At 50.8% G+C, this 26,602-nt stretch overlaps 1 protein-coding gene across 1 annotated transcript in view; it reads left to right on the top strand.

Annotated features, from left to right (window-relative positions):
* The window catches only part of ASTN2 (astrotactin 2), a 400,925-nt gene that overhangs the window by 290,187 nt on the left and 84,136 nt on the right, over positions 1-26,602 (top strand). Inside the window, exons 17-19 of the mRNA XM_054393630.1 lie at positions 1,623-1,888; positions 12,676-12,809; positions 13,935-14,083. Of these exons, the coding sequence (XP_054249605.1) occupies positions 1,623-1,888; positions 12,676-12,809; positions 13,935-14,083 (549 nt within the window). The remainder of the gene's footprint in view (positions 1-1,622; positions 1,889-12,675; positions 12,810-13,934; positions 14,084-26,602) is intronic.

Here is a 26,602-nt window from a genome sequence, read left to right as displayed (position 1 = left end):
TGGTTTCTGGCTTTTCCTTACAAGGCTTGAAGTTGCCTAGAGCTGCTCTTCTAGAAAACAATCTCTCCAAGAACCAGCTCCAACTCTCATTTTCCGTGTCTGTGCACAGCGGTGTGTCCCTAGATGTTGAGATATCTCCTCCCAGCCTTGTTTTCATTAATCTGAGCAATGGTCCCCCCCCCTTTTATTCCACTGAAAGATGTGTTGGCTGGAATTTGCTTGCTCTTCCCACGACAGCTTTGATCCTGCACACAGAAGTGTTTCCTGACAGCTAGACAGCAGGGAAGGGCTGTCCGAGCCTGGAGGGCGTCGGGAGTCATGAGTGAATACTGTGTTTACTTGTATTTCTAATTGACTAGTGCCTTGCCAGATCAGCTGCATGTCACTGCAAGCCAAGGGCATTGAGATAATCCTTGTTCCTCCACAGCTCCCTTCTTGGGACTGGGAAGTTCTTCTGGAAGACTCCAGAAGAAAATTTTTCACCCTGAGAACAGTTGGACGTTGAAATCATCTCCCAAGGGAAGCGGTGAATTCTCCTACATTAAAACTCAGCTTCTCAGGGTGCTGGGCTAGCTCGTTTCTAGCTCTATCACCTAGAAAGGTCCTAGAAAGGTTGGACCAGATGATCCTTGGGGTCCCTTCCAACCTGGCATTCTGTAACTCTGTGGTTCTGTGAAGTTGTTGCTGGAGGCAACAGCCATCCAGCTCATGGTGCTGCGAACCTCATTTTGGTACAGGATGGAGAAAGGCTTTACTTCTGTAGATCTACCATCAGGTTATGAAAGTTGAGCCTTCCTTCTTGGACCAACCCAAAAGAAGTGTCTGTAGATAAAGAGTTTAACTGGAATAGTACAGAACAAAGATGGGAGTCCTGTCTCCTTTGCTCAGAGCATCACCAGGTGTGATACTTCCCTTGTCCTCAGCGAGTGTTTGGATCAAGGCACAACAAAGTTCGGCTCTGTGGGTTTATTGCCTTGTGGTTAAGACCACCAAGAAGTTTCACAATGGGTTTCAAAGGCCTGAATGTTTCCTGAGAGCAGAGTGCTGACAGTTAGGTTTTGTAACATCTTCATCTAGTCCCTGTGCAGTGAGTTCGTTCCAGCACTGCTTACCCCCTCTGCCAGGGGCTTCTTCCCACAGTGCAAGCTCTTTGCAGCCTCCTTTGAGTCTGTCTCAGTTCCTTGGATAATTTGTCAACCAAAAGAGACAGCTAAGGACCACAGGGACTAGAGAGGGCTGGCGCTGGGGTGGGGGTGAGGGCACTCAGCTCTTTGACCTGGTCCCTGTGGAGAAGTTTCTCTTTGGCAGGGTAGACAGACTTGGGTGGTTTTGTTTCATGTTGAAGGGCAGAAAATGAATCTGCAACTTATAAAAGAGAAGAAGGAGAACACAATCAGTTCTGTCACTCTAGAAGTGCTTGTCTGGAAATGCTCACACTTTCTGGCCAATCCCAAGTCCTGTTTTTTCCCTTCTGTCTGTGACCTTGCTAGTTCCCTGCTCCCACCTGGCCTACACCTTCAGCAGCTGCATTTATGCTGTCTGCAGCAAAGCCTCAGTTTGGGAAGATGGTTGTGCTGAGATTGGTTTAATGTTGTTTGCTTCCTTCTCTCTCCCTAAACCAGAAACAACTGAGCTTGGAAACAAGAAGGAGTTGAAATCCATGCCCTTCATCACCTACCTGTCAGGCCTGCTGACAGCACAGATGCTGTCTGATGACCACCTGATCTCAGGTGTGGAGATTCACTGCGAGGAGAAGGGGCGCTGCCCAGCCACGTGCCACTTGTGCCGGCGCCCTGGCAAGGAGCAGCTCAGCCCCACGCCAGTTCTGCTGGAGATCAACAGAGTGGTGCCTCTGTATGCTCTGATCCAGGACAACGATACCAGAGAGGTGAGTGAGCCAGTGAAGGGCCAGCTCCACCACTGTGTCCTACCTTAGTCACCTCTCAAGTCATTCTTCCTCAGTCTCTGGATAAAAGTTGGGTTCCCCAGCACAGGGCAGTGTTTCTGTGCGTGGGGAGAATACTTCAGGATGGTGTTGGCAGTGCAGCTGGCAGATCTCGCTGCCCACCACCTGCAGCCCTCATAGACCTGTGTCTCTTTGCCTTCAGGATGGTGAAGGCAAAGCCATGAGCAGCCAGGACCATGGTCATTCCTGGTGTTCACCCATAGCAGACACTGGTGTGCAGGAGGTGTCCTGCAGAGGAGTCTGAGGAGCCAGGCATCACATCAGTCTGTCACTGCTGGCTCTGAGATCTCAGCTGTAGCTCTGCAAGGGGTGTCTGAAACCTCCCAGCACGGCTTTGCAAAGTGTCAGTGCAGAGGAAGGGTCTAACCAGCCCCTTGGGTCCAATATCATAGCCACAGGAGGTCACTGTTACTCCAGGAGGGACCAGCCAAGCTGGAGGTCACCCTGCTCTGGAGCTGGGCTCCTCCACCTCCTTCAATAACTTCAGTGTTAATCCTCTGGGGAACGATTTCCCACTTTCTCAGTCCACTGCTGCCACCACCCCCCTCCACAGCCCCCTAACCCCAATCTCAAGCCCAAAAAAATGTCAGACCTGCTTAAGGTCACCTGTGAGCACTGAGCCTGCACTTGATTAAGGTGCCTAGAGTAAGCCAGCAAGCAGCAGCTGTGGGTGGGACACAAAGGGCTGCAGGGCAGGAGGCAATCCTAGCACATGGAGGTCTGACCACCAGGAATGATGCTTCATCTACAGTCAGTGTGGTCACCAGGAATGATGCCCAGATCCACAGGCAAAAGAACCCCTGTGCTTATCCTGGCACCCAAATTCCTTATGGGGACTGTCCCTGCTTGCCTACCTTATGCTCTTGCCCCTGCTTTCCATCTATCCGCCTTCCTGGTTCTTCCATGCAGCTGTCCCTGACTTACATACCTTGCTCCCTCTGTCTTTGCAGCTCCCACTCTTTTCTCACTCTTCATTTCCCCAGCCATGCCTGCTCTTCCTCCTGGGCAGTTCTCATGTAGGCATTGAGCTGCCACTTTCAGCATGTCCAAGGTAGTGCTGGGCTGAGGCATTACAGGTACAGGGAGAGTAGTGGGAATGTTGGTTCCCTTGGGGGAAAAAAAAGATAGTTCCCAGCAGCAATCCGCAGGAAGACAGTTCCTTTGGGGTACCAGGGGTGGGTTAGCCAGCAGGGAAGGGATGACAAGCAGAGCCCAGCAGGATCTGAGGGATCTCTATGGACCCATCTCACCACTGACTCCCCTTCCCTGCCCAGCATGCAGATGGCAATGCCACCCTGCTTCTCCAGCCCTGCATGCAAGGTCCCTTCCTCCTTCTTACTTGTCCCCCCAGCTCTGCCAATGCTGCCTGTCCTGCCAGGCTCACTTGGGGTGCCTCCTTGTCCTGTAGAGCTGGAGCAGCAGCAGCCTCCAGCTCTCTCTCCTTCCCTCCCTCCCCTGGCTCATACAGAGGTCTGGCTCCATCAGCTGCAGCTGGAGGAGAGCCCACATTGTGCTTTCTGCTGAGATGCTGGGAAAACCACCAAACACACAAACAACCAACCCCCCAATGAAGCAACCAAGCAAGAGAAGCCCCAGCTGTCTCCCAGAGGGCTGCCTTCAATGCATCCTTCCTCCTTCTTCTTCTTCCACCTGCTCACCCAGAGGTGGAGGGACATCCCTGGGGAGCCTATCTGTGTGTAAGTCTGCTCACCTTCACCCCAGAGTTCTCTCTGTCAGCAGTGCTGGGATTAGAGATTTGGGTGGCTGTAGGATGAAGGATGCTGCTGGAGCAGGTGCTAACAGCACACCAGAAGCTGGCAGTGAGCAGCTATTTGTGGATCAGCAACAGTGTGGCCAGCAGGACCAGAGCAGTGATTGTTCCCCTGTGCTCAGCACTGGTGAGGCTGCACCTTGAGTACTGGGCCCTCACTCCAAGAAGGACACTGAGGTGCAGGAGTGGGTCCAGAGAAGGGCAATGAATCTGTTGAAGGGTCTGGAGAACAGGTCTGGTGAGGAATGTTTAATCTGGAGAAGAGGAGGAGACTTCTCACTCTCTACAACTCCTTGAAAGGAGGTTGGGGCAAGGTGGGGATCAGTCTGTTATCCCAAGATAACTAGCAATAAGATGAGAGGAAATGGCCTCAACTTGCACCAGGGTGGTTGGATATTAGGAAACATTTCTTTACTGAAAGAGTGGTGAGGCATTGGAACAGGCTGCCCAAGGAGGTGCTGGAGTTCAAAAAACTTGTGGATATGGCACTTTGTGACATGCTTTAGTGGCCATGGTGGTGTTGGGTCAGTGGTTGGACTGGATGATCTTAGAGGGTTTGTCCAAGCAAAACAATTCCACGACTCTGATTCTATGTCAATAGAGTTTGCTGAAAGTTTTCTCATATAGCAGCAGAGATGAGGCAGGACACAGGGAAAGACATTTCTCCCACTTCACTGTGTAGTGTTTCCAGTGGGTTTGTCTTTCCTTCTGCCTCAGCACAGTGAGCCAGGCACTTTGAAACTGACAGCTAGCACATGGTTCAAGGCCATGCTCTTGGCTGCTGATGACCTTGCCAGGCTCTAAGTGCTGAAGTTTCCATGGTGGGTGTCTGCCTCGGGCTCATTTGTGATTTTTCTATGCATGCATGTTTGAGGTCAACTCAGACTGACCATTTCTGAGAGGGAGATTAGGTGAAGTAAGTTGGAAAACTCTTTTATTTCTGTGTCATTTGGAATGCTGATTTCTTCTTGCTTGGAAGCAAAGGCTTGAAATTCAGAAGTGCTCCAGGAGTCAGGTTTTGCCTTTTGCTGCCCAGGGAGCATTTGTGTGGAGGCATTTGTGCTGTGAGCTTAAGGATGCTCTCAGTGTGCAATCAGCAGGGGTTTGATCTGTCTCAGTCCTGCTCAAGCATCTCTTCTCCTCCCAGCAGCAGGGACACACAGTGAAGCAGGGCACTGCCAGTTATTGGTGGCCCCTATTTTCCTTCTTATGTGCAAAGCAAATTTTTTGTTTTGTGCTGATTTGTGGAAGCAGCACCAGGGCCAGGAATCTTGGGTGCACCTAGGAATACTTTGATGGGGATGTGCATGACCAGAGCCACAGGGCAGCCATGGCCAGCAGTGGAGAGGAAAGGGGAGGGCACCCTCAGCAGCGTGGTCCCTCCTATTTGTGGTCAGTTCATTCCCCCCCAAAACACCCAAAGCAAGGAGAAAGCCACTCTCATGGAGCAGCTTGGCCAGCTGCAGAAGAGCTTGGAGGGTGGTGTGGGGAGGGGGGCTCAGGGAAGGGGGGCAGGAGAGATCAGCCTCGCTCCTGGTGGGAAATGGCCTCAACCCCCTGTTGTTTGTATTTAAGGAGACAAATGGACATGGAGCCTGGATTTTTAGAAGGCCCCAAGGACCTTGATTTAATTTGAAAATTGAGTCATTTCAGCATTTGCCTGCAGCACACCTAAGCCAGCCTGCAGTGTGGAGCCTTACTGGGGGGCATGCCCCCCTCACTGCTGGCCCCCACTAGCCTCAGCAGGAGCCTGGTGTGGGGCTGGGACCCTGGGAGGGCTTTCAGTCAGAGCTGCTTCACTGCCAGTGCCTGAGAAGAGACACTAGAAAGCTGGACACTGTGAAGAAGCACTGGTGGTGAGACACTGGAACAGGTTGCCCAGAGACATTGAGGATTCCTCATCCCTGAGAGTGTTTAAGACCAGGCTGGATGAGGCCTTGAGCATCCTGGTCTAGTGGGAGGTGTCCGTGCCCATGGCAGGGGGGTTGGAACTAGGTGAGCTTTAAGGTCCCTTCCAACTCAAGCCATTCTATGAATCAATTATTTCTTTCTCCACCACCCAAGCTGAAAAGGAGCCAGGATGAACATGGAAAGCATTTGTAGTGCTGAGGTGCATTTTGTGTTCTGGTCTGGGGCAGCTTAGGTTTTTTTGGTTGCTTTTGCTTTGTTTTAGTATCTGCTAACTTGCCCTCGTCCTCCTCTTCCTGCTATGGAGCATCCTGCTGCAGCTCCAGCCCACGTCCCACCAGCTGAGCAGGAGAAGAATGGCCCCATTGTAGCAGCCCCAGTGCTGGAGTGGGGAACTGTGTGCCGAGGTGTGAGAGCGGAGCCGGCTCTGCGGGACGGGACGGGACGGGATGGGAGGCTCCTGCAGCGCCAAGCCTGCTGATTTCCCCTGCTGCCAGGTTTTACCGTGTCCTCTGCTGCTCCCTCAGATCCCATAAATAATGGAAACCAGGATGCTGCCCACCCTGGGTCCCTTCCAGCACCCTGACCTTTCCGGCAAAGCGCTGCTGTGCCTTCCCAGGATGAGGTGCTGGTGATCCCACTCCCCAGGGCCAGGCAGCCGGAGGCAGGAGGGTGTGAGCAGCACAGGATGAGATCACCTGCCAACAGCAGTAGGGAAACTTCATCCTCCTTTGCTGTGAACCTGGAGCAGACTTCCAGACGCGAACTGCATGATCCTGGAAAGAGTCTCTGGCCTGGGAAATCCTTAGCCTTCCTCCCCTTACTTTTTTCCTCTCGTCCCAGAGATGTCTAGACTAAGGAGCAACATTTCTCTCCTGTGAATAGCTCTGAGAGTTACTGTAAGGGCACAGAAAACTCCTACTTCAGCCACCTTATTGTCATTCAAAATCAGACTTTATGTGGCCCTGGGCAGCCTGATCTAGTTGGAGGTGTCCCTGCTCGTTGTCCCTGCTCACTCTCCCTGCTCACCTTTGAGGGTCCCTTCCAACCCCATGCAATCTGTGATGCTGTGACTCATGGTAGCATCCCATTCAGGCTGTGAAATCCTGATCTTGCATCCCACAGTTGTCTTCTTTCCTTTGATGAACAGTCAGTGTTGTTGTTGCTATCTACAGACTGCTTGGAGCACAGCAGTGTCCAGGAGCTCCAGTCAGTGGCTCAGTTTTGTCAGGCACTGTGTGGAGTGGCATTGCTGTGTGCCTGGATTTGCTGGTAAGCAGGACCGAGCTGTACCTCACCAGGCAGCCCTCTGCCTCCTCTGGTGGCATCTGTCTGTGCTGGAGGAAATGGTGTTGTGAAGGCACCATCTCCATCCTGCAGAGAGGAAAGGACAGAATGTCTCCATTGACTGCTGTGTTCCTGGACATGGGCTGAGCCTGTTCACTGGTATGGCTCAGCCTGCTTCCACTTTTCTTCCTTTCCTTCTACATTTAGAAGAAAAACAAAGACCTGGGAAACTAGTGCAAAACCTACAGTGTACCATATCATCAGCTTTTAGATCACCTCTGATATCTCCAGCGTATCTCTGTCCAGCCTGCACACTCATTTGGGGTTACTTTGCCATTTCCCTGGGTTTCCTCTTTAACTTTTTTCCCCAGAAACTGAGGTGTGCTTATCAACCACAAACAAACCCAGACTCAAGGAAACAATTGAGCCAGATTTTCATATCCTTGTCAGCCTTGGAGAAGACCAGATGTTCACAGCTAAGCACCCCAGCATTCATTCTATGATTCTGTGATTTCTTTTTCGACCACCAAAGCTAAACTGCAGCCAGAACAAATGTGGACAGCACATTGGAATCCACAGATGTGACCAAGCACCCAGCACATGCCCTTTCCAGTACCCCATCTGGAAACACCAGCCCCTGTGTTGTGTGCTGACTCCTTGCAAATGCTGATCTGAAAGGTTTCTTCATGGCCTATGATTTTCCTCTCTGGGGATGTCAACAGAAAAACCCACGGTCAGAAATAACTTAATGTTTTCTCCCTCCATCAGCCAGTTCTAACAGAGGACAAAGGAAATGTTCTTCTGTATTCTGTTGCAGAGTGTCTAAGCCATAAACTGGGGCCAAATGGCCTCCCCTTGAGCACAAATAACAACAGGAGAAAGATCCATATGCAATCGAGTGTGGGATGAATGTGCTTAGCTGATCATTCGTTTCCCTAATATTTTTTGTATGAATAGGCTTAAGTTATGGTAAGATGGGACTTTATGGTCCTCTAAGTCTTGCTGGTGTCAAAACAAATGAACTAGCCATCCTAAGGGGGAACTATCAATCCGGTAGATGTGTGTGTATGGGTGTGGGGAGCCAGACCTATTATACCTTTAAGAGCAAATTAGATGCTGTTCCTATGATTCATAATGCTATATATCTAATGGCATGACTCGTCATCTAGAAAATAAACGTTTCGAGCCAGTTTCTCATCTCATAAATTTCCCCTCTGGCACTGAAGGACATAAACGAAATGGGCTGACTCACGAGGAAACAATACCATTTGGATACTTTTAAATGAAAGATAAAATTGCCTGAGGGCACAGAGGGGCGTTGAGATCCCAGGGAGTGGTTAGCAAGCACAGGACAATGTGTTGGGGGCCCCCTCTGGCATCCCCAGCAGGCGGGGCTGCTCCTGGGAAGACCTTCGTGCTTCCAGAGGTTGTTGGGTTTTCCCAGGTTGGAAGCTTGGTGTGACCAGCATGGTGAAGCATCCAATGTGGAGATGGCCGTGTTGGAGATGGTCTTCTTGTTGTAGGTGCTGTCAACCTGGCAGTGAAGAGAGGTTTTGCTGCAAGTTTCCAACATGGCAGGAGGGAAGGATGGGAGATCTGGAGGTGCTCACTCTAAGGCCTTAAGTTGCACCAAGGGAGGTTCAGACTGGATATTAGGAAACACGTTTTTACTGAAAGAGTGGTCAGGCATTGGAGCAGGTTGTCCAGGGAGGTGGTGGAGTCACCATCTGTGGAGATGTTTGAAAGTCATTTAGATGACCAGCAGAGGGACATGGTCTAACAGCTGTGTACAGGGAGATGTTATGGTTGGACTTGGTGATCTTAAGGTGTTTTCCAACCAAGCAATCATTCTATAATTCTAAGACAGGAAGGGAAGGTGATCCTCAGCCACCACAGACTAGGGAATAAGCTGTGAATTCCCACCTGCAGTTCTCCCAAAGGCATCCCATGGGATGGATCTCAGCACCTTCACTGCATCCTTTGTCCATTGCTCTTGGTTTTCCTGTGCCATTGGGCTCCTGGTTTGAGCAGCAGCTGCTGTTCCCCTGGGTTTGTGTGAGCAGTCCCATACCTCCTGGGCTACATTGTCAGAAGGAGAAAGGGAATAAGAGGCTTTCACATGGTTACTACTTGTGGAGGAGCATGTGCCTGGGCTGGTTAAAGCTTCTACCTTTGCAGGGGAAGGTGACTCCAACTGCTGATCTCTGCCAGAGCCTAAGAGCAGCTTCTTCCACTGCAGGCAGCACCTGGAGCCAGCTGGGGAAGGAAGGGTGGGCTCTGTGTGAGATACAGAAAAAGCTGTATCTGGCTTCTGGGCTGGGAGGACCTCAAAGCTCATAGAGCCCTCTATCCTGAAGTTTCTGTGGAGCAACTGTATGTCCCCACAAAGCAGGCTGGTAGGTGTAGAGCCTCCTAAAACAATGATGAACATCTTTGTGCAGGGAGCTTCTTCCCTACTTTCTGCATTATCTTACTCATGCCTCCCTATCATGGTGTTAAACTACAGCAGGGTAGATTTGGGTTGGACACTAGTAAGAAGTTCTTTGCTGTGAGAGTGGTGGAAAACTGGAACAGGTTGCCCAGGGAGGTGGTGGAAGTCCCATCCATGGAGACATTCAAAATCAGGCTCGATGGGGCTCTGAGCAACTCAATCTAGTTGGGCATGTCCCTGCTTACTGCAGGGCAGCTGACCTCTAGAGGTCCCTTCCAATCCAGAACATTCTATGATTCTGTGATCAGTTCTCTGTTGCTACTTCCCCGCTCCGTTTTCCCGTCAGTGCCCTTTGTTCCCAGACACCAACTGGAAAATCCTGAAAACCAGTGGCTCAGAATCCTGCTGGAAAACATGGCAAGGTGTGTCCTGGCTCCCTGGCTACCCCAACCTGGCCCTGATGTCAGGGAGGGAGGCAGCAGCTAGCACTGGGGGCTAGTAACCCAGTTAGTGGGTGTAGGTGCCCTTGCCTTAATAAGTGCAATGGAAGGGCACATCGATTAGCTAACCTTGTTTGGGTGAAGGTTGACACAAGGCAGATGACTGCTTGGTACCTGCAGGATCTAATTAAAATGGATGTGAGGCTGGGCAGGCTGAGCAGAGGGGATTGCTCATCCAGCCCTGCACTTACCAGCAGAGAAAAAGAAAACAGAGGGAGGGAATTGACTATTGGATTTGGCTAAAGGGTATGGATGGGATGGGAAGGGATTTCTTCCCTGGGTTGTGGCTGTGAAGGGAGGAGATAAGTTAGGGGATGGGGAGGGAACATGCAGAGCAGCATGGGTTGGGGTGACGGCAAAGTGATGCCATTGGTGTGATTTCACAGCTCTTCCAGGGATCACCCATTGTCTGTCCTCCCCCACAGTTCATGTCCATGCACATGTATCCACAGCACACATTTCTCCTGCTTCCCCATCCATCTACCTGCATCATTTGCTGTTTTCATCCTGCACAGACCCATTGCTCTCCACAGATGTGTCTGTTGCCATTTATCCAGTGTCAGAGAAACTCCTCTCTCTCTCCCCTACTCTTCAGTCACTTTACAATGCCCTTTCCAACCCAGCACCTCGATTACATTCTAAAGAACAAAGTAAAATCATGTCACATTTTCTCCCTTTTACCTGGTTTTTCCTTCCTTTTTGGTGGTGTTTGTTTTGGTGTGTTTTTTTTTTTTTCCTTCCCTTGTGGAACAGTCTCATTTTGTAAATGCCTGGAAGCCCCCCAGAAAAAATAAGTTTCAGAGGCTGGAGCCTCGAGGCACCTTGGTAAAAGTGCTGGGGGGTGTTTGGCGGAGAGCGACAAAACCCCTGGACAATGAGAGCCCTGACATCAGGCTCTATTTATACCTCCTCCTTTCAGAAACCTCCCCGGGATGGTGCTTTTCCTAGAGCTCTCTGCTGAATGCCACAGCCACCAGAGCCATCCCTGTCCTCCTCAAAGGGCATGGTTTGATCTTTAAGGCGTGACTTGGCAGCACGGGCGATATCGCCGGGGCCAGGCATCCGCAGGAGGCTTTGAATGGGTGGAATGGTGCTGCTGGGAGCTGGGCTGCCTGTGTGGCTGAGGGCCCATGAAGGCATTTCAGCCCCAAAATGTGCTTTTTGAAAGGTCAGAAGCATTACAAAGAGGTTTGTTTTAGTGGAGGAAGTTTTGGTGTGATGATTATCCCAGCAGGGTGTTGTGGCTTCAGAGGGTTTGGGTTGAATGTTGGCCGTATGGGTGGGTGTGTGTGTGTGCAGGGAGAGATGCTGCCTGCCAAGCTGGAGCTGTAATTGGTTGCAACAGGCAAAGAATAGCAGGAGAAACCATGGTAAATCCATGCAGGATTTACAGCCCTGAACTACAGCAAAATACAGAGCAAGCGATGCTCCATCCTGCAGCCAGGACACTGACTGAGCACCCAAGGCTGTGGGATGAACACAGGGAAGACACTGTGGGGTCAGACCTGGAGGGCTTTAGGAATTCAGGCAAAGTGTTTCAGCCTCAGACCTAGCAGATGAACAGTTTTTCAGGATCCATTGGCATCATTAGGAGCAGTCAGGTGGGCTCCTGGTCAGACTGGGGGCAGCCTGCAAAGGGGAGACTGCCTGGCTGGGGAACACCCTGGAAGTATTTCACAGGATTATTGTTTTTTGCTTCTAGATGCTGCCATTGTGCTTATGGCTGTCCTTCCTGCAAGTATTTCACAGGATTATTGTTTTTTGCTTCTAGATGCTGCCATTGTGCTTGTGGCTGTCCTTCCTGCAAGTATTTCACAGGATTATTGTTTTTTGCTTCTAGATGCTGCCATTGTGCTTGTGGCTGTCCTTCCTGCAAGTGAATCAAGCAGCAGGTTGCTTGCAGGAGGGCAGCTTGTATGAATAACAAAGCTATGAGAAGGATGGAAGTGGGGATGTAGGAATTTGATGGTGCCATGTCCACACCTCCAGGGGTGGTGACTCCACCACCTCCCTGGGCAGCCTGTCCCAGTGCCTTGCAGCAAAGAAATTTTTCATGATATCCAACCTAAACCTTCCCTGGCACATTTTCAGGCCATTTCCTCTCATTCTGTCACCTGATACTTGGGAGAAGAGACCAACCCCCACCACATTTCAACCTCCTTTCAGGAAGTTGTAGAGAGCAATGAGGTCTCCCCTCATCCTCCTCTGCTCCAGAGTGAACAACCCCAGTTCCCTCAGCTGCTCCTCACCAGCCCTGTTCTCTAGACCTTTCACCAGGCTTTGTTGCCTTTCTCTGGACTTACTCCAGCACCTCAATGTCCTTCTTGGAATGAGGGGGAGAAAACTGAACCCAGTACTCAAGGTGTGGCCTCACCAGTGCCAAGAGTATTTCCCTACTCCTGCTGGCCACACCATTCCTGATCCAGGCCAGGGTGGCCTGTTTCACAATGCACAGCAGTAGTGTAAAGGTACCCTAAGATGTCCATGGTCTTGGATAGGCTTCCATTTGTGTTTCTTCATCTCAGTTACCATCAGAGGAGATCCTTTCTGCAGGATCATGCCAACACTCCACATCCCCACACCAGAAGCAGCACCCAGGGTTGAACCAGCATCTCTCAATCCACAGGGAGGTGAAGAGATTTGCCCAGGGCCATGCAGAGAGTCCATGGCAGAGCTGGGGAGGACTCCCTCTGTATTCCCCAGCACCGGTGCTCTGCTCACACCCCAGTCCTCAGCGCCGTGCAGCCCAGCTGCTGGCCAGGTTTCCCTGAGTCCTCCCCACACGTGTTCACACCTTCTGTTCTCACGCCAGGCTTTCAAGGGAGCCCTGATGAGCTCATACTGGTGCTCGGGGAAAGGCGATGTTATCGAAGACTGGTGCAGGTGTGACCTCAACGCCTTCGATGAGAACGGACTCCCCAACTGCAGCCCTCTCCCTCCGCCCGTGTACGTATCCTCTGAGCCCTTCCCGCGGGTCACAGCCCCCCAGCACCCTTCCCTGTCCCCCAGGCTCAGCCCATGGGCACCTCCTTCCTCTCAGCTTCCAGCCCCGGGGCCGCAGTCCAGCGCTCCACTGTGTGACTGATGCCTTTAGGATATCCTGGCTCCAGCTGTGGCCCTGGAAGGTTTCCTTATAGATTTTCATCACCTGATTAGCAGGGCTTGTAGAATGGGATTTCTAATGCTGAAAGAAATGGAATTACAGTGCAATTCATTGTGGCTTGTCAGAGCAAGAGCAAATCAGGAGCAAAGTGATGGGGAATTAGCTGAGAACGCAGGAAGACTGGCTCCAGTGAGCCACAAGGAGCAGAACACCTTCTTAGTGAGCCAAAATCCTCAGAGGGGATTCATTTCCTATCCTGAGTTCAACAAACATGCTCAAATGTTTGGAACTGGGCTACTCTGTAGCCTTACACTTCATGTTGTCATTTACCCCAGTACAAAAAGAGCAGAGGTCTTTGCACTGGCATGGCCAGGAGCACAAATCTGCTCTGCCTTCACCCCTCACCATGCATTCCTTGGCCTCCTGACCAACTGCCCTCCTTTGGTTGTTGCCCACACCTCACAGCCTTGATCATATGCAGCTGGGTACAAAGCCACAGCTGCCCCTTCTCTCCCTCCCACTCTCCCTTGCCTTTTCTTACTGGTATTGGAGAGCAGACCTCCCTCCTGTAGACTCAACTCCACCATGTTACATGAAGGTTTAAGCTGGATCTTCCCCTTCTCTCTTGCTCCTGGTTCTTGTCTTCTTGTGGGAATACTGTATGTTCTCCCAGGAGGTAAAGGCTCCTTTTCAAGGGATATTTGGGGTTGCAGGGTTGTGATGGCACAACCTAAGCTCTTCCAGAAGCAGGGGGAGGTAAGGATGCATTACAATTGTCTGAACTCTACTGACCATCAACTAGAAGTTCTCCAATACTCTCCCCTTATCCTCCTGTCCTTGAGGGTCTGTGTGCACATCCCTGTGGATGAGTATGAGCCCTTCCTGGGGTTGTGCTCTTTGTAGAGGTGGACTCCTGCCCAGACAGGGAGCTGATGTCTGTCTTGGTTTCTTTCTTGTCTCCTGCCCAGCCTGCGCCTCTCCCCCAACGTGGAGCCCTCCAGCACTGTGGTCTCTCTGGAGTGGCTGGATGTGCAGCCAGCCATTGGGACAAAGGTGTCTGACTATGTCCTGCACCACAAGAAGGTGGATGAGTACACAGACACGGACCTCTACACAGGTGGGTGCAGCTGCCAAGGGCAAACTCCTCTGGATGCAGAGGGCACTCAGAGCTGCTGCTTCTGTGGAGAACGGGGCATAAAGCCAAGGTGTTACATGAGGTATCAAAACTGCTTCATTCAGGAGGTGCTTCTGAAGGCTTCTGCAGACATGAGTATTTGAGGGGAAGGGGAAATACAAAAATGCATCGTGGCAGAAGGAAATCATTTGCCTTTTTTTCAGTATGAGAGCTTTGAGCTGGAGTTTCTGACTGATCTGCTCAGATCAGTCTGAAATGCTACAGGATGGTGGCTGTGGGAAGAAGGTCAGCCCTCAACAACTCAAACATTTACTGGTCCGTTTCAGTGAGTACTGCATTGTACACCAGCCTCTGAAAGGACACTTGAAGTTGCCTTGCACACATATCAAAGTAACTTGAAGCCTACAATATTTAGGGAGAACATTTAAATAGCACAAAACTTCTCCAGGAGAACCTGGAACTTGCCTGGGGTGGAGTTCAGTTCCCAGCTCAGACTTGGGCTGGGCACTCTGTGTGTTGCAAAGGCTTTGTCAGCAATTCAAGCCATGCTGCAGCAGCTGCAGGGTAAGGTGCAGAGGTGTGAAGGATGGGGTTTGATTTGACTGGATCAATGATGTATTCCAGAAACTTGAGAACCTGAGTGATGCTACTGCCATGTGGAAAGCCAGGCAGAACCTCCTATTGCTTTTTGCTTGAAGATTTTGGATGTAGTTTGTTGAAGAAGCTTATTTGGCAGGTCAGGGACAGACAGTGTTGATGACCAAAGCAGAGATTTTCCTCTGTGTGAAGGCAGCTACCCTAGATGCTGGCAGTACTTAATTTAACCCCACCCCCATAGTCAGGGAACATGGGAAGAAGGTTTCTACCTGTCACTGGAGTAAAGCTCTGTATCAGCTCCTGCTTTGGGTGATTAAAAACCTCATTTGCTTTAAGGTGGAGTCTGGTCAGCTTATGTGAGGTGTGTCTGGCTGGACTACCTGCCAGGACAAGGAACCAATCTGAAGGTGGGGGCAGGGTTGGTGTTAAAGGGAGGAATGTCACTGCACTCACACAGCTTTGCAAGGGCTTCCTGGACATCCTGGCAAGATGTTTTTCTGTGTTTCCCTGGTGGGAAGTCAATTTTGAGAAGATAATTCAGAGCAACTCTGGAGAAAATGTGGTTGAGGGGGAGACCTTATTGCTCTCTGCAACTCCCTGAAATGAGGTTTGAGGTTGGGTGGGTGTTGGTCTCTTCTCCCAGGTAACTAGTGGTAGGACAAGAGGAAATGACTTCAAGTTGCACCAGCAGAGGTTTAGCTTGGATATTAAGAAATATTTCTTTCGTTCAAGAGTGGACAGGCATTGGAACAGGCTGCCCAGGGAGGTGGTGGAGTCACCATTCCTGGAGATGTTCAAGCAACATGTGGACATGGCACTTCAGGCATAGCTTAATGGGCATGGTGGTGTGGTGTTGACAGTTGGACTTGATGATCTTAAAGGTCTTTTCCATATGAAATGACTCTGTGATTCTAGGAGTGAGAGTTATGCACAGGAAGTCCTTAGATCTTGCTTGGAAGCTTTCTCAGCTTGTGGTGGTGCCTTTTTTCTTCTCCTCACTAATTTTGTAAGACCCTCAGAGCCAAGCCCTGTGCTGCCATGAGCGACAGAGAGCAAACTGCTCCAGCTCCTAGTTGCAGGGAAACTTTTACTCCCTCTGTTCATCTCAGGCCCATTGATTCTGTTTCTGCAGCCTTTCTTAACACTACACCCAAAATCTTTGTGCTACAAGAGCTGGACTTTTTGTGCTGGAGAAAGCCAGAGCTCCACATCTTGGGCGGTCCTGGCTGTTTGTGGAGACTCCTGCAAGGAGCTCTGGTTCCTGGCTTGTACACCAGTCCTGTCCCACAGGAGCTTTCTCCTACACCTTGCCTGATATGACCATGGCCCCTGGGTTATGTTTGTAGTTTCCCAACATGGAAGGGGGTTTGTTCTCTACCCTGGGGGGCAACCTTCAGTAACAGAGAAAGAAAACAAGCCACCAAAGGAGGGGCTTTGTTTTGGATGGGGATTCCAGATTGCTCACACATCAGTCAGGTGAGGCCAGACCAGGGAAGTATGGGGTTTCTCCTTTGAAGTCCTGGCAGCCAGAGTAGGAAATACAGATTATTATTATTGTTGTTATTATTTTCCTTTTATGACTGCCATGTGTTTGACAGGTGATTGAATTAATTTTGGGGGGTTGCCCTCCCCTCTCCCTGCTCTGGGGGACTGTTTGGGACAGAATGACCTCATTAACAATTAAAAAAGAAAAGCCAATCCTAAATCTCCCCCTTTTTTCCAGGTTGTTTATAACCAAACAGCATTCCTGCCTTCATTCCTTTCCTACCCTACTGGCCCCTAATGCCAGATGACTTGATTCTTGCAAATACCTTGCCTGGGTTTGCAGAGGTGCTGACTGCTGCAGCTCTCAAAGGCTTTGCTTGGGACCATGCTTCACCCAGCCCAAAGTCCTACCATGAGTATCCCCTCATCACCATCATCCACCCATTGTGCTGCATCACATCTCAGCAGCATCCACCAAAACAATAAGTCAACCTCAGAAGGGGGAAGCTTTGGGAGGGGGGTGTGGTGTATGAAATTTGGATGGCTTCTGGTGGATATTGGCAGATCTTCCTTCCCCATCAGTCTCCTGGCTGCTGGCAGGTTGGTCCTGTTGCTGGGAGGAGCACCATGGGTATCTGCAGAGCATGGCAGTGCTGGGCTGGGGTGATCCTGAGGGTTCTTGAAGCTGCTGCCTTTCATTCATTTGATCTCTTGAGTTTTTGTGTGTGTGTTATTTGTGCTTGTGCGGGGATTTTGTTTTGTCATTTAGTTTTGGGATTCCTGACAGTGGCTGGGGGTAGAGCTGTGCCCACCTGCTCTTCAGCCTCATGGCAAGGTGGTTCCTGGCCCCTGCCTAACCTACCTTCTGCCATCCTCTTGCCCCACAAAAGCCTCTGGGCTTTCATAGTTGCAAAACTCCCTGACTTGCCCCTTGCTTTGCAACTAGGAAATGTAGCATTGAGCCAGAAAATATTTGCACCTCTTCTTCCAGGGGCCGAGTCAGGAGGGAGTCTGGTTTAGAGTGTCCCCCCTATTTCTTCACTGGACTCTGCACAGGACAGCAATGCTGCAGGACAGAATCACAGAAGTAACCAGGTTGGAAAAGACCTTCGAGATTATCAAATCCAACCTATCGCCCAGCACCATCTAATCAACTAAAACATGGCACTAAGTGCCTCATCCAGTCTTATTTTAAACACTTCCAGGGATGGTGACTCCACCACCTCCCTGGGCAGCCCATTCCAAAGGCCAATCTCTCTTTCTGTGAAGAATTTGTTCCTAACATCCAGCCTAAATCTCCCCTGGCACAGCCTGAGACTGTGTCTTCTTGTTCTGTTGCTGGTTGCCTGGGAGAAGAGATCAACCCCCTCCTGGCTACAACCTCCCTTCAGGTAGTTGTAGACAGCAATGAGGTCTTCCTGAGCCTCCTCTTCTCCAGGCTAAACAGTCCCAGCTCCCTCAGCCTCTCCTCATAGGGCTGTGCTCCAGACCCCTCCCCAGCCTTGTTGCCCTTCTCTGGACATGTTCCAGCAACTCAACATCTTTCTTGAACTGAGGGGCCCAGAACTAGACACAGTACTCAAAGTATGGTCTAACCAGTGCTGAGCACAGGAGCAGAATGACTTCGCTGCTCCTGCTGGCCACACTATTGCTGATCTAGGCCAGGATGCCATTGGCCTTCTTGGTCACCTGGGCACACTGCTGGCTCATGTTCAGCTACTATCAACCAGTACCCCCCAGGTCCCTTTCTGCCTGGCTGCTCTCAGCCACTCTGTCCTCAGCCTTCCGCCCAGGACGGGGCAGAAGGAGCTGGGAGCTCCCATGGGTTGGCTGCCCCCAACTGTACATGCAATTTAAAGAGGCTTCTTGCTGGTGCTTAGAAAAACCCAGCCCTCAGACCATCTGAGGCTAAGAGGAGGCGAAGCTGTGTGCGAAACAAACCACACTTTCAACACCAGCGCGCGGGGAGCGAGCCGCTCTCCGCCCGGCAGCCAGCGGAGGAGATGGAGAGCAATTACATCCCAAACTGTTTATTAAAACTTGTGGAAATTACTCATAATTCCATGTGTGTGACAGCTTTGTAGTTGAGTGATGCTCTTTGTTTGAAGGTGGGGGCTCTGGAAGAGGGCGCGAGCGTGCGTGTGTGTGTGCGCGGCCGGCCCCGCCAGCGCATGATGTCATGGACCAAGCAGGCTTGAGAGAGGGAGAGGGAGAAATGTGTTTTACAGGGTGAGGTACAAACTGAAATGGCTGTGAACATCTGGAACTGATATTAGGCTTGGAAAATGTTTTCTGTCACTCCAACACTTCTCTGGAGGAAGGTTTCTGAAGTTAAGAAGCTCCAAAGGGGGATGAGGGGGGAGGGACGAGGGGATAACATGACCGTGGTGCAAAGTGCTTTTTATGTCTCAGTTCTGGTGGCTGTAACCAGGCTGTGTCCCTGCCTGTGCCAGGTGGGGGGACCTGTGGTGTCACTGTTGCTCATCGTGGTGTTCCTGGCTTAGATAGTCCCCTGGATGAACAGAGCCTCACTGCCTGCCATGGTTCTGTGGGGGAGGCACTGCGTCCTCCAGCCCATGATGGATAGAAGGACAGAAGGATTCTTGCCCTGGTTTTAGTGTTGGAGCTGGGGTAGGAGGCCTCATCAGAAAGATGAAGGGTGAAATCTTTGTGAGTGGGGACAGGGAGACCTGTGCCTGCTTTGACACCACCTGGACCATCTCTGCATCCCACCTGGGAGGTCAGACCAACCTGGAGGCTGATGCAGGTTGGAGTGGCTGCTGTGGGCATGCAAAATGCAAGGTTTATATAGAAAAAAAAGCACTTTGAATGTGATTGTAGTGTGCACAGAGCAGAGCTCTGGAGGACAAGGGACTGGACTTTTACAGTGTGAGGTCCTTTTGCAGGGGGCTGCCCTACCTTCAGGTGGTGGCTGTGTTGTTGCTGTGATGCTTTGTAGTTCTGGAGTCTCTGCAGTCTCTTTCTCAATGTTCCTCTCCCTGGTGGAGTTTTCTTCCCCTTTTGCCCACATCTTGTTAACTGCTGAGTCTCTGAGGACACATCTGTGGGAGGCTTCACAGGGGTGGTGAGGAGGCCCAGAGAGGTGGTGGTTTGGGAGTGTGAGCTGTCAGAGTGTCTCAAAGCACTTAGCTGGTGCTAAGTCAGACCTTGTACTCTGAGGTGGGAATGGTCTCTCCTTGGCTGTGCAGGTGGAGGAAAAAAAACAAGACTCAGAAACAAAATACCTTTGCTGAGGTCACAAAAGCTGGGTAGTGAACTAACCTCAGCATTGAAATAGTACTCACCTCCAAAGGCAGAGAGGGTGCAAGCCTTGCTTCCCCCCAGTTCTGTGCCCTGCCCTGTGCTTACTCCTCTGTCAGGACCCACAGGCTGACCAATGAGATGCTGCACCTCCCACTCATTCCCCACCACCGTGGTGGTCAGCCTTGTACTTGTGGAAAGCACATGCATGGCTGTGCTCCTTGAGTGTGAAACCATCTCCTCCTGCCTGTGCTTCAGTATCCAAGTGGGTAAGACTGGGAATATGCAGAGAAATGAAGCACCACCTATAGCTGAGGGTGACAATGAGAGCAAAAGTGGCATTGCCACAATGTGCTGCTTGCTCTGTGTTGCTACTAGCAGATCATGAAAGAATTATGAGGCTTTACCTCTCTCCCAGCCCATTGTCTTCTGCAGAGGCTCTTATGCTGTGGTTTCCTCCTTTTTCTGTGGTACTATGTCTGCAGCTCGGTCAGTGTGTGCTGACAGCTGAGTCAGTGTAGCTGGGGGTGTTGTGGGGTATTAGCTGAAGTATCAAGCAAACACTCTCACTGCTCATCTGCTTTTATACAGCAGTGCTGATGCTGGGCACGAGAAGCCATGTCCCAGAAGGACAGATGAAGCCTAAGCAAAGACTCCCAAGCTTTGTTGTATCTCATGACATCCAGAGATCTTGGTTGCTCCTGGGTCTCTTTGGCTGGGCAGTGATCATCTTCATGAGAAGAGATAGCCCTCATCCAGAACAGCTTGTAATCCTCAAAGAAACAGGGAGAACAGAAACACAGCCTGCTGAATCAGCTTAGTGGACATCACGTAGAGTGCAGAGTCTGGCAGCTCGTAGCGTACCAGAGCCTTCCATACACAGGACAGTGGTGAGGAGAGCTAGCAGGTAAGCTGGGAAGGGTGTCTGGAGGACAGACTGGGTAGAACAACATACAGAGGTTGAGGGTATGGTTATATGAAGGCTGTGCTTGCGCTTGCCACATTGCTGCCTGCTCTGGGCAATGCTGCTCTGCAGAGGAGTCTCTGGATATGATTCCTGTCTATAAAAGAAAGTGAAAGAGATCAAACCAGGGCTTAGTGGTTTGTACACTTGCAAGTTGTGCTCTGAACTGAAGCTTGAGATATCTTATTTATAGCTTAACTCTGTCCTGTAGAGTATTGTTCTGACCTGTCTGAAGGGCCAGGGCTGTGTAGATACAGCTATGGCAACCATCACCTGCACTGCACCCTCCTGTGCTCCTTGGGGCCTTCCTCCACCAGTTCTCAGCTGGTTTCTCAGTGGGCAGGTGTTTGGCTGACCATAACCACCAGTCAGTGAGGACTAGCACGGTCATGTGCTGGGGTTGGAAATGCAGCAGAGTTTCATCTGCAAATGCCTGTGTGCAGGGATCCTGGCCAGGGCAGGGCTGCTGTGTGGAAGTTGGCATTGCTGCTGCCTCTTCTCTAACTAGCAAATGGGCAAAGATGTTTTCAACACCCTGAGCACCCTGCTGAAGTGCTGAATCCACTTCACTTGTTAGCAGAAGGAAAGCTGATTCAAAAAGAAACCTTTGAAGAGAAGGTCAAGTTTTTGGAAGCTGCTTCCTGGGATGTGTTGTGTAATAGCACCAAGCAAGTGCTTAATTTTGGCCAATGCACTCACTGTGAAGCACTGATTCCTCTCCCACTGGGACAGCTGTAGTTATTTCCACCTACCAGTGTCATTTTTGTATCCTGGAAAGCAGAAGGGAGGTGGAGGGTTCTCAGCTCTCAATTAGGGTTGAGTCAGTTGCTGAAGTATTTCATCAATTCCCGTTTCCATATGGTTGTTCCAGGGTTTTTATTTTTATCTGCCCAGACACCTTTTGGCCAGACCTGGGCATTCTCTTTGCTTTCTCCCACATCATTGCATGGGAGGAGAGCTGGGACTGTCTGCCCATTCCCTGCTGACTGTGGAGGATGGAGCAGCCTGGATGGTGCCACGAGCATGTCGTGCACTTTAAGAGCATGGTGTCTGCCAAGGGCTTTCTGCTGTCTGTTCAGAGCTACCTCTCCCTCAAGGCAAAGGTCAACTGTAGATGCTCCCTTCTGACTAAGAAGGCTCTGAACTTCTTACACAGCAGTTAAGGAGGCCAGTCATAGAGGTTTTCTATTGGTCTGTAAGTTTATCCTCTAGGATTTAGTTTCTCCTGATCTGGAAAAGTCAAGACCACAAATCCATCTTGTCAGAAAGCATCAAAAGCAAAGGCTGCTGACACAGTCAGATGGATCGTGGCATGTGAGTGTGGCTGAGTGGAACATTTCCATAGGAGCCTTTATTGACTTGGCTTTTCCAATCAATCAGTTGTGGCTGGGATTCAGAGGGAAGCCCAGCCTGTGTTTGCAAAGCTGGTGCCTGGCAATGCAGCCCTGAGCTATTTGGAAAACTGAGGCTGGGGGACATCCATGGGTGCAACACAGCCCTGCTCTGGGAGGAAAATTGGGTATGCTTATGGAGCAAAGAATATGGATCTTCCCTTTGGATGGGCCCAGACTGGGATTCCCTGCCAGATTAGGAGCTTCCTGGAGACTTTGCATGTTCCTCACATTCTGGCCAAAGCCTGAGATGAGATCTTGAACGGGATAGAGAATCTGCTTTCCAGTCCTCTGGCTGCTGTGGAGGTTTCCCATGCGTTCAGCTTTGTCAGGTGGCTGAAATACAATCCAAGAAGTCAGACAATGTCCCTCCACGCTTCTCTGGAAGGAAATAAGGCTGGGAAAGGGATCCAAGGAGGCACAAAGGCTGCCTTGGGACAGCCTATTCTGTCCTGTTTGAAACCTCTCAGCCCCAGTGCAGGAGGTACCCTGGGGACACTGGAGTCATTCTGGGCTGTGATCCTGCCCATTGCCTGCTCTGCCCTGCCAGCCCCAAGGCTGCTCTAACCCACACTGTTCCTCAGGCACTTCTGTGTTAGATGACACATGGTGGTACCAGCCCTTCCTCCTTGCATCTACCCTCTGTGTCCTGAGGGCCACTGAGCCCTGCCTCCCTGTTCACCACGATGATGGGAGCTCCTCCTGTTGGGACATGTCATCTATTCCTCATGATGTTTTGCTGTGAGGGAAGTGAAGTGAAAATGGAGAGGGATTAAACCTCGAGTCAGGGGATTTGCCAATTAAAATAGCTGCTCCTCTGACAGGTTTCATATGATACAAGAGCAGGGAGAGACTCTCCCCACTCCCCCTGTGACCCCTTCCCAGTTTGTTCAGCTTGCCATGGGTTGAGAGCTGGCTCTTAGGAGCAAGGGGGCAGCTGGGTCTAGGTTACATTTCATGCTGTTTAGATAGGATAAACCTTTCCTCCCTGTAATTGGGTGATTGGACTTGGGAGCCTTCTCAGATACTAATCTGGAGACCCCAGAGGGGGTCAGATTAGGGTATGGAGACATAATAGGAAATGCTGCTGTGGGTAGTTTGGGTTATGGGGGATAGAGTGGATATCCCACAACATTCCCCTGCTGGGCTCCCAGTGATCAGGTCTATGTGGTGGGGTCAAGGAGCGGTCCTGTCCCGGCATCAGGTTGACTTGGTCTTTGCTGGGAGCAACAGTCTCTGGACTCTTTCCACCCCTGAAATCCTGGTCTGCCAGAGAACAGGAGTTTGCCAGAGGGAGGAGTGGGTGGTGCTGACCAGCTGCTGGGGTTCTTCACCAAGGAGAGAACCTCTCTTTTCAAATGGACATCATATCTTCAGGTACCCTGGGATAGAAAAAGCTTCATGTTCTGAAGTAGTGTTGTTTGGACCAAGTAAAATCTTCTTTGCTAGCTCATGTCCTGCCAATCCTGGGGAAGGGATTGATGCATCCCAGAGGGGTTCATTTAGAGCAGTGAGCATTTAAGTGCAAGCTCTCATCTGTCTTAATGTGGGAGATTTGTTTGAGGAAGGATGTCCTGTTGGTGCAGTCAGAGCCAGTGCAATGAGCTTGTCCCTGTAGCCACAGGAGTGTTTCGGGGTTGTGCCAATTAGGGATGCTGCCTCAGTGCAGGTTTCCCTTCTCCAACACCCCTTGGGATGCTGCAGCATCCTGAGCAGCATCCCAGGGGGTGCTGAAGAAGAGAAACCCACCCTGTTTATGCTGCAGACTTGTTTAGTGTGGGGGTTAATAACTCCTCCCAATTCCTTTGTGCTGTGACCAGAAGCAGCTCTGCAGCTCTGGACGCAAGTTCTGCTGATACAAGCCTGGCTCCAGGCACTGGTCTGCAGTGCTCCTTCCAGCCCTCATTTCTTTTTATTAACACTGAGATGACAGATAGAGGGTAGTCATTAATTTAATAAAGGAAGTTTCTGATCATGACTACAGAAGCAAAGTCCTGAGGTTTTTTTTTTTTTTTTGTGGTGGTCTGATGACTCACTCTAATGAAACTGGGGTAGGAAGTATCTGACTGGAGCTTGGAGCATGGCAATGGCTCTTCCTACATAGCAGCCAGGCTCCTAGAGTCTTCTACTATCTTTGGCTGGGCTGTTGTTGTGATTGGCCTCACCAATAAGAACATTGTCCCATTGAGAAGACCTAAATTTCAACTCTAAAGAGACTCATGGCCCTATGCAGCTTGGTCAGTGTGCTGGCTTTAATGGGGCTCACTTATTGCTTCCCTGCTGCTGGCCCTGAATGCCTGCCTTGGGTGACAGTGGAGTCTGGAGTGCTGAACCATGGCTGAGGGACCCTATGTGTGGTACTCTCGTATGTGTGCACACTTCTGAGGACACCAAGGGCAGGAGCAGCAGCATGGCTGTGCTGTGAGAGGAGGGCTTGTGCACAATCACAGATAATTTCTGGCTTTCCTTTATGTTGTGCTCTCATCTGTGGAAATCAATAAATCTCACCAACCTCATTGTGCTGCCTGGGAAATTGAGGCACTCAGCAGAAACAGCCAAAAATAGTTTTGAGACTCTAAATCCAGAAGAGCCAGTTAAGAGCAAGGGGTCTAAATTCATGCACAGTTAATATTTGCTGTGCTTGCTGATCTCAACCCTTAACAGTTCACACTTGGCTGCTGATTATTTTCAGATCTCAGTTTCCAGTTCCTCTAGAAAACCTTGGTGGTGTTTTGGTGGGTGGAGAGTGTCAAAGCTGAAGGTGTCTGTCCTCTGAGGGACCAAGGCAAGCAGCAGCAACAGCTATCCCCAGGCATCAATGACATTGGATCTGCCTTGTCCTGGTGCACAGCTCTCATGGGGGGGTGCCAAACCCTGTTGAGGTAATGTACAGTGGGCATGGAGGTCCCACCACTGCCTTGCTGGAGCTTTCTCTGCCAGACACCCCTAGGTTGGTGTGACGGCATCCAGCAGCACAGCCCCATCTTTATTTTCTTTACTGCAAGAGTGGCCAGGCACTGGAACAGGCTGCTCAGGGAAATGGTGGAGTCACCTTCCCTGGAGGTGTTCAAAAACCTGTGGTCATGGCACTCTGGGACATAGTTTAGTGGGCATGGTGGTGTTGGGTTGGTGGTTGGACTGGATGATCTTAGAGGTCTCTTCCAACCTTAACGATTCAGTGATCTTGGCACCCTGCTTTCTGAGGACAAAGGCATGAGACCATTGTCTCCTTATTTAAACTAAGCTTTCTTTGAAAGCTCTCAGACCTTTTCCAGTCTGCAAGGATGAGCTCAGAGAAGCAGCAATAGCTGCTTAAAATTGGGCACTGGGGCCCCTAGACCTAGAGAGAGGCTGCGCGTTCCTCTCCCGGGGGGGGCTGGGAGGACTTTTGGCTCCAGCTCTGCCTGGCCCCAGCTCCCAGCCTTCCTGCTCCCTCTTGTCCCAAAAGCAGGAGGCTGTGGAGAGGCATGCTGGGACTTGCTGGGAACGGGGCTGGAGAAGGGAGCGTGTGAGCTGGAGAGATGGCATGTGCTGGGGGGACGCGGGACAGCTGCCCAGTTCAGCCAGGCGAGGCTGGGATAGTGCAGGAGCTGGGTAGCTGGACAGGAGCTCGCTGCTCGCCCCAGCTGTGCATCGCGAGGGTCGGCTGCTCAGCATCTGCCTGCATCCTCCAGCTGCAAACAGCTGGCGAGTCCGTCGGGAACATGCTGAGCTGCACTGGGACCGACCCCGCTTCGGCTCAGCCGGGTCAGCCAGCTCCCCTCAGCTCCTGGCCGTGGGCTGATCCTGCACCCTATGTCCTCTCCTCCTGGGGTACCCCACAAACAGGCTGCTGGGGTGAACTTCTGCCTTGCTCTCTGCACGCACAGCAGCGGGCAGAAGGTGTGAGGAGCACCAAAGCCAAGCGGCAGGCTTGGGAGTGGGAAATGCCTTCCTCCCTGCCCCTCATGCTCATCAGCCAACTTCCTCCAGCATGTGATAGATTCCCTTTATCTGCTAATATTGGTCATAAAACAATCCAGATCTGTCCATAATCCTGTTAGAGCCTTTGACTCTTGCTCCTGTGACTCCCAGCAGCTCTAATTACAGATCGTCATGCTGGTGATTAATGACTTGGTTCATCTTCAGCGGCACCAGTTTTCCACATGAAGCCTGCTTTCCCCCCACAATGATTTGTGCAAAGGGGAGAGAAAATCCCTGCTAAAAACCAACAGCACAGAAACGTGGCCTTGGCGTTTTGCCTTCATCTGGCCTTTCTGCATCCTGTCCATCCTCTCACTCCTCTCCCCCCCAGCCTTTCATCTCGGGGAGAAGGATCCTAATTGCCGCATGCTCTAATTTCACTGCACTGTATCCATAAATCACTGTGACACACAGAGCATTTTCATGCTCCTTAACAAAAGGAGCAGGATTTTCTCCTCTGCTGCGTGTTTTACAAGTGACTAATTGCATCAAGGCACCTTTGAAGCAATGACTTCATCAAATGCTCATCCTGCAGGCGCGCTGCTGGTCTGATCTGCCTGATCAGAACCCTACACTTATTAGGATTAATTTATTCTCCGATCGTTTTTCTTTCGCCACAAGGACAGGAAAGTTGAGTGATGTTAGTTGCTCAGCTACGTAAGCACGATTTCTTGCCTCATTACTGATCCTGAGATATTTTTGTTACATGCTGAAACGTCTCCAAATGAAAATGAGTAATGTTACATCTTGGGCAGAAGTGCTCCGGGGACACCAGAGAAATCAAGTTATTTCAGGGTACCCACAAATTGGCTTTAGATCTTTGTCATCTTCCTGTCTGAT

The sequence above is a fragment of the Indicator indicator genome, chromosome 28, assembly GCF_027791375.1.
Source record: "Indicator indicator isolate 239-I01 chromosome 28, UM_Iind_1.1, whole genome shotgun sequence".
Taxonomy (NCBI): domain Eukaryota; kingdom Metazoa; phylum Chordata; class Aves; order Piciformes; family Indicatoridae; genus Indicator; species Indicator indicator.
Note: the sequence above shows the minus strand (reverse complement) of the source record. Positions and strands in the feature narration are given on the sequence as shown.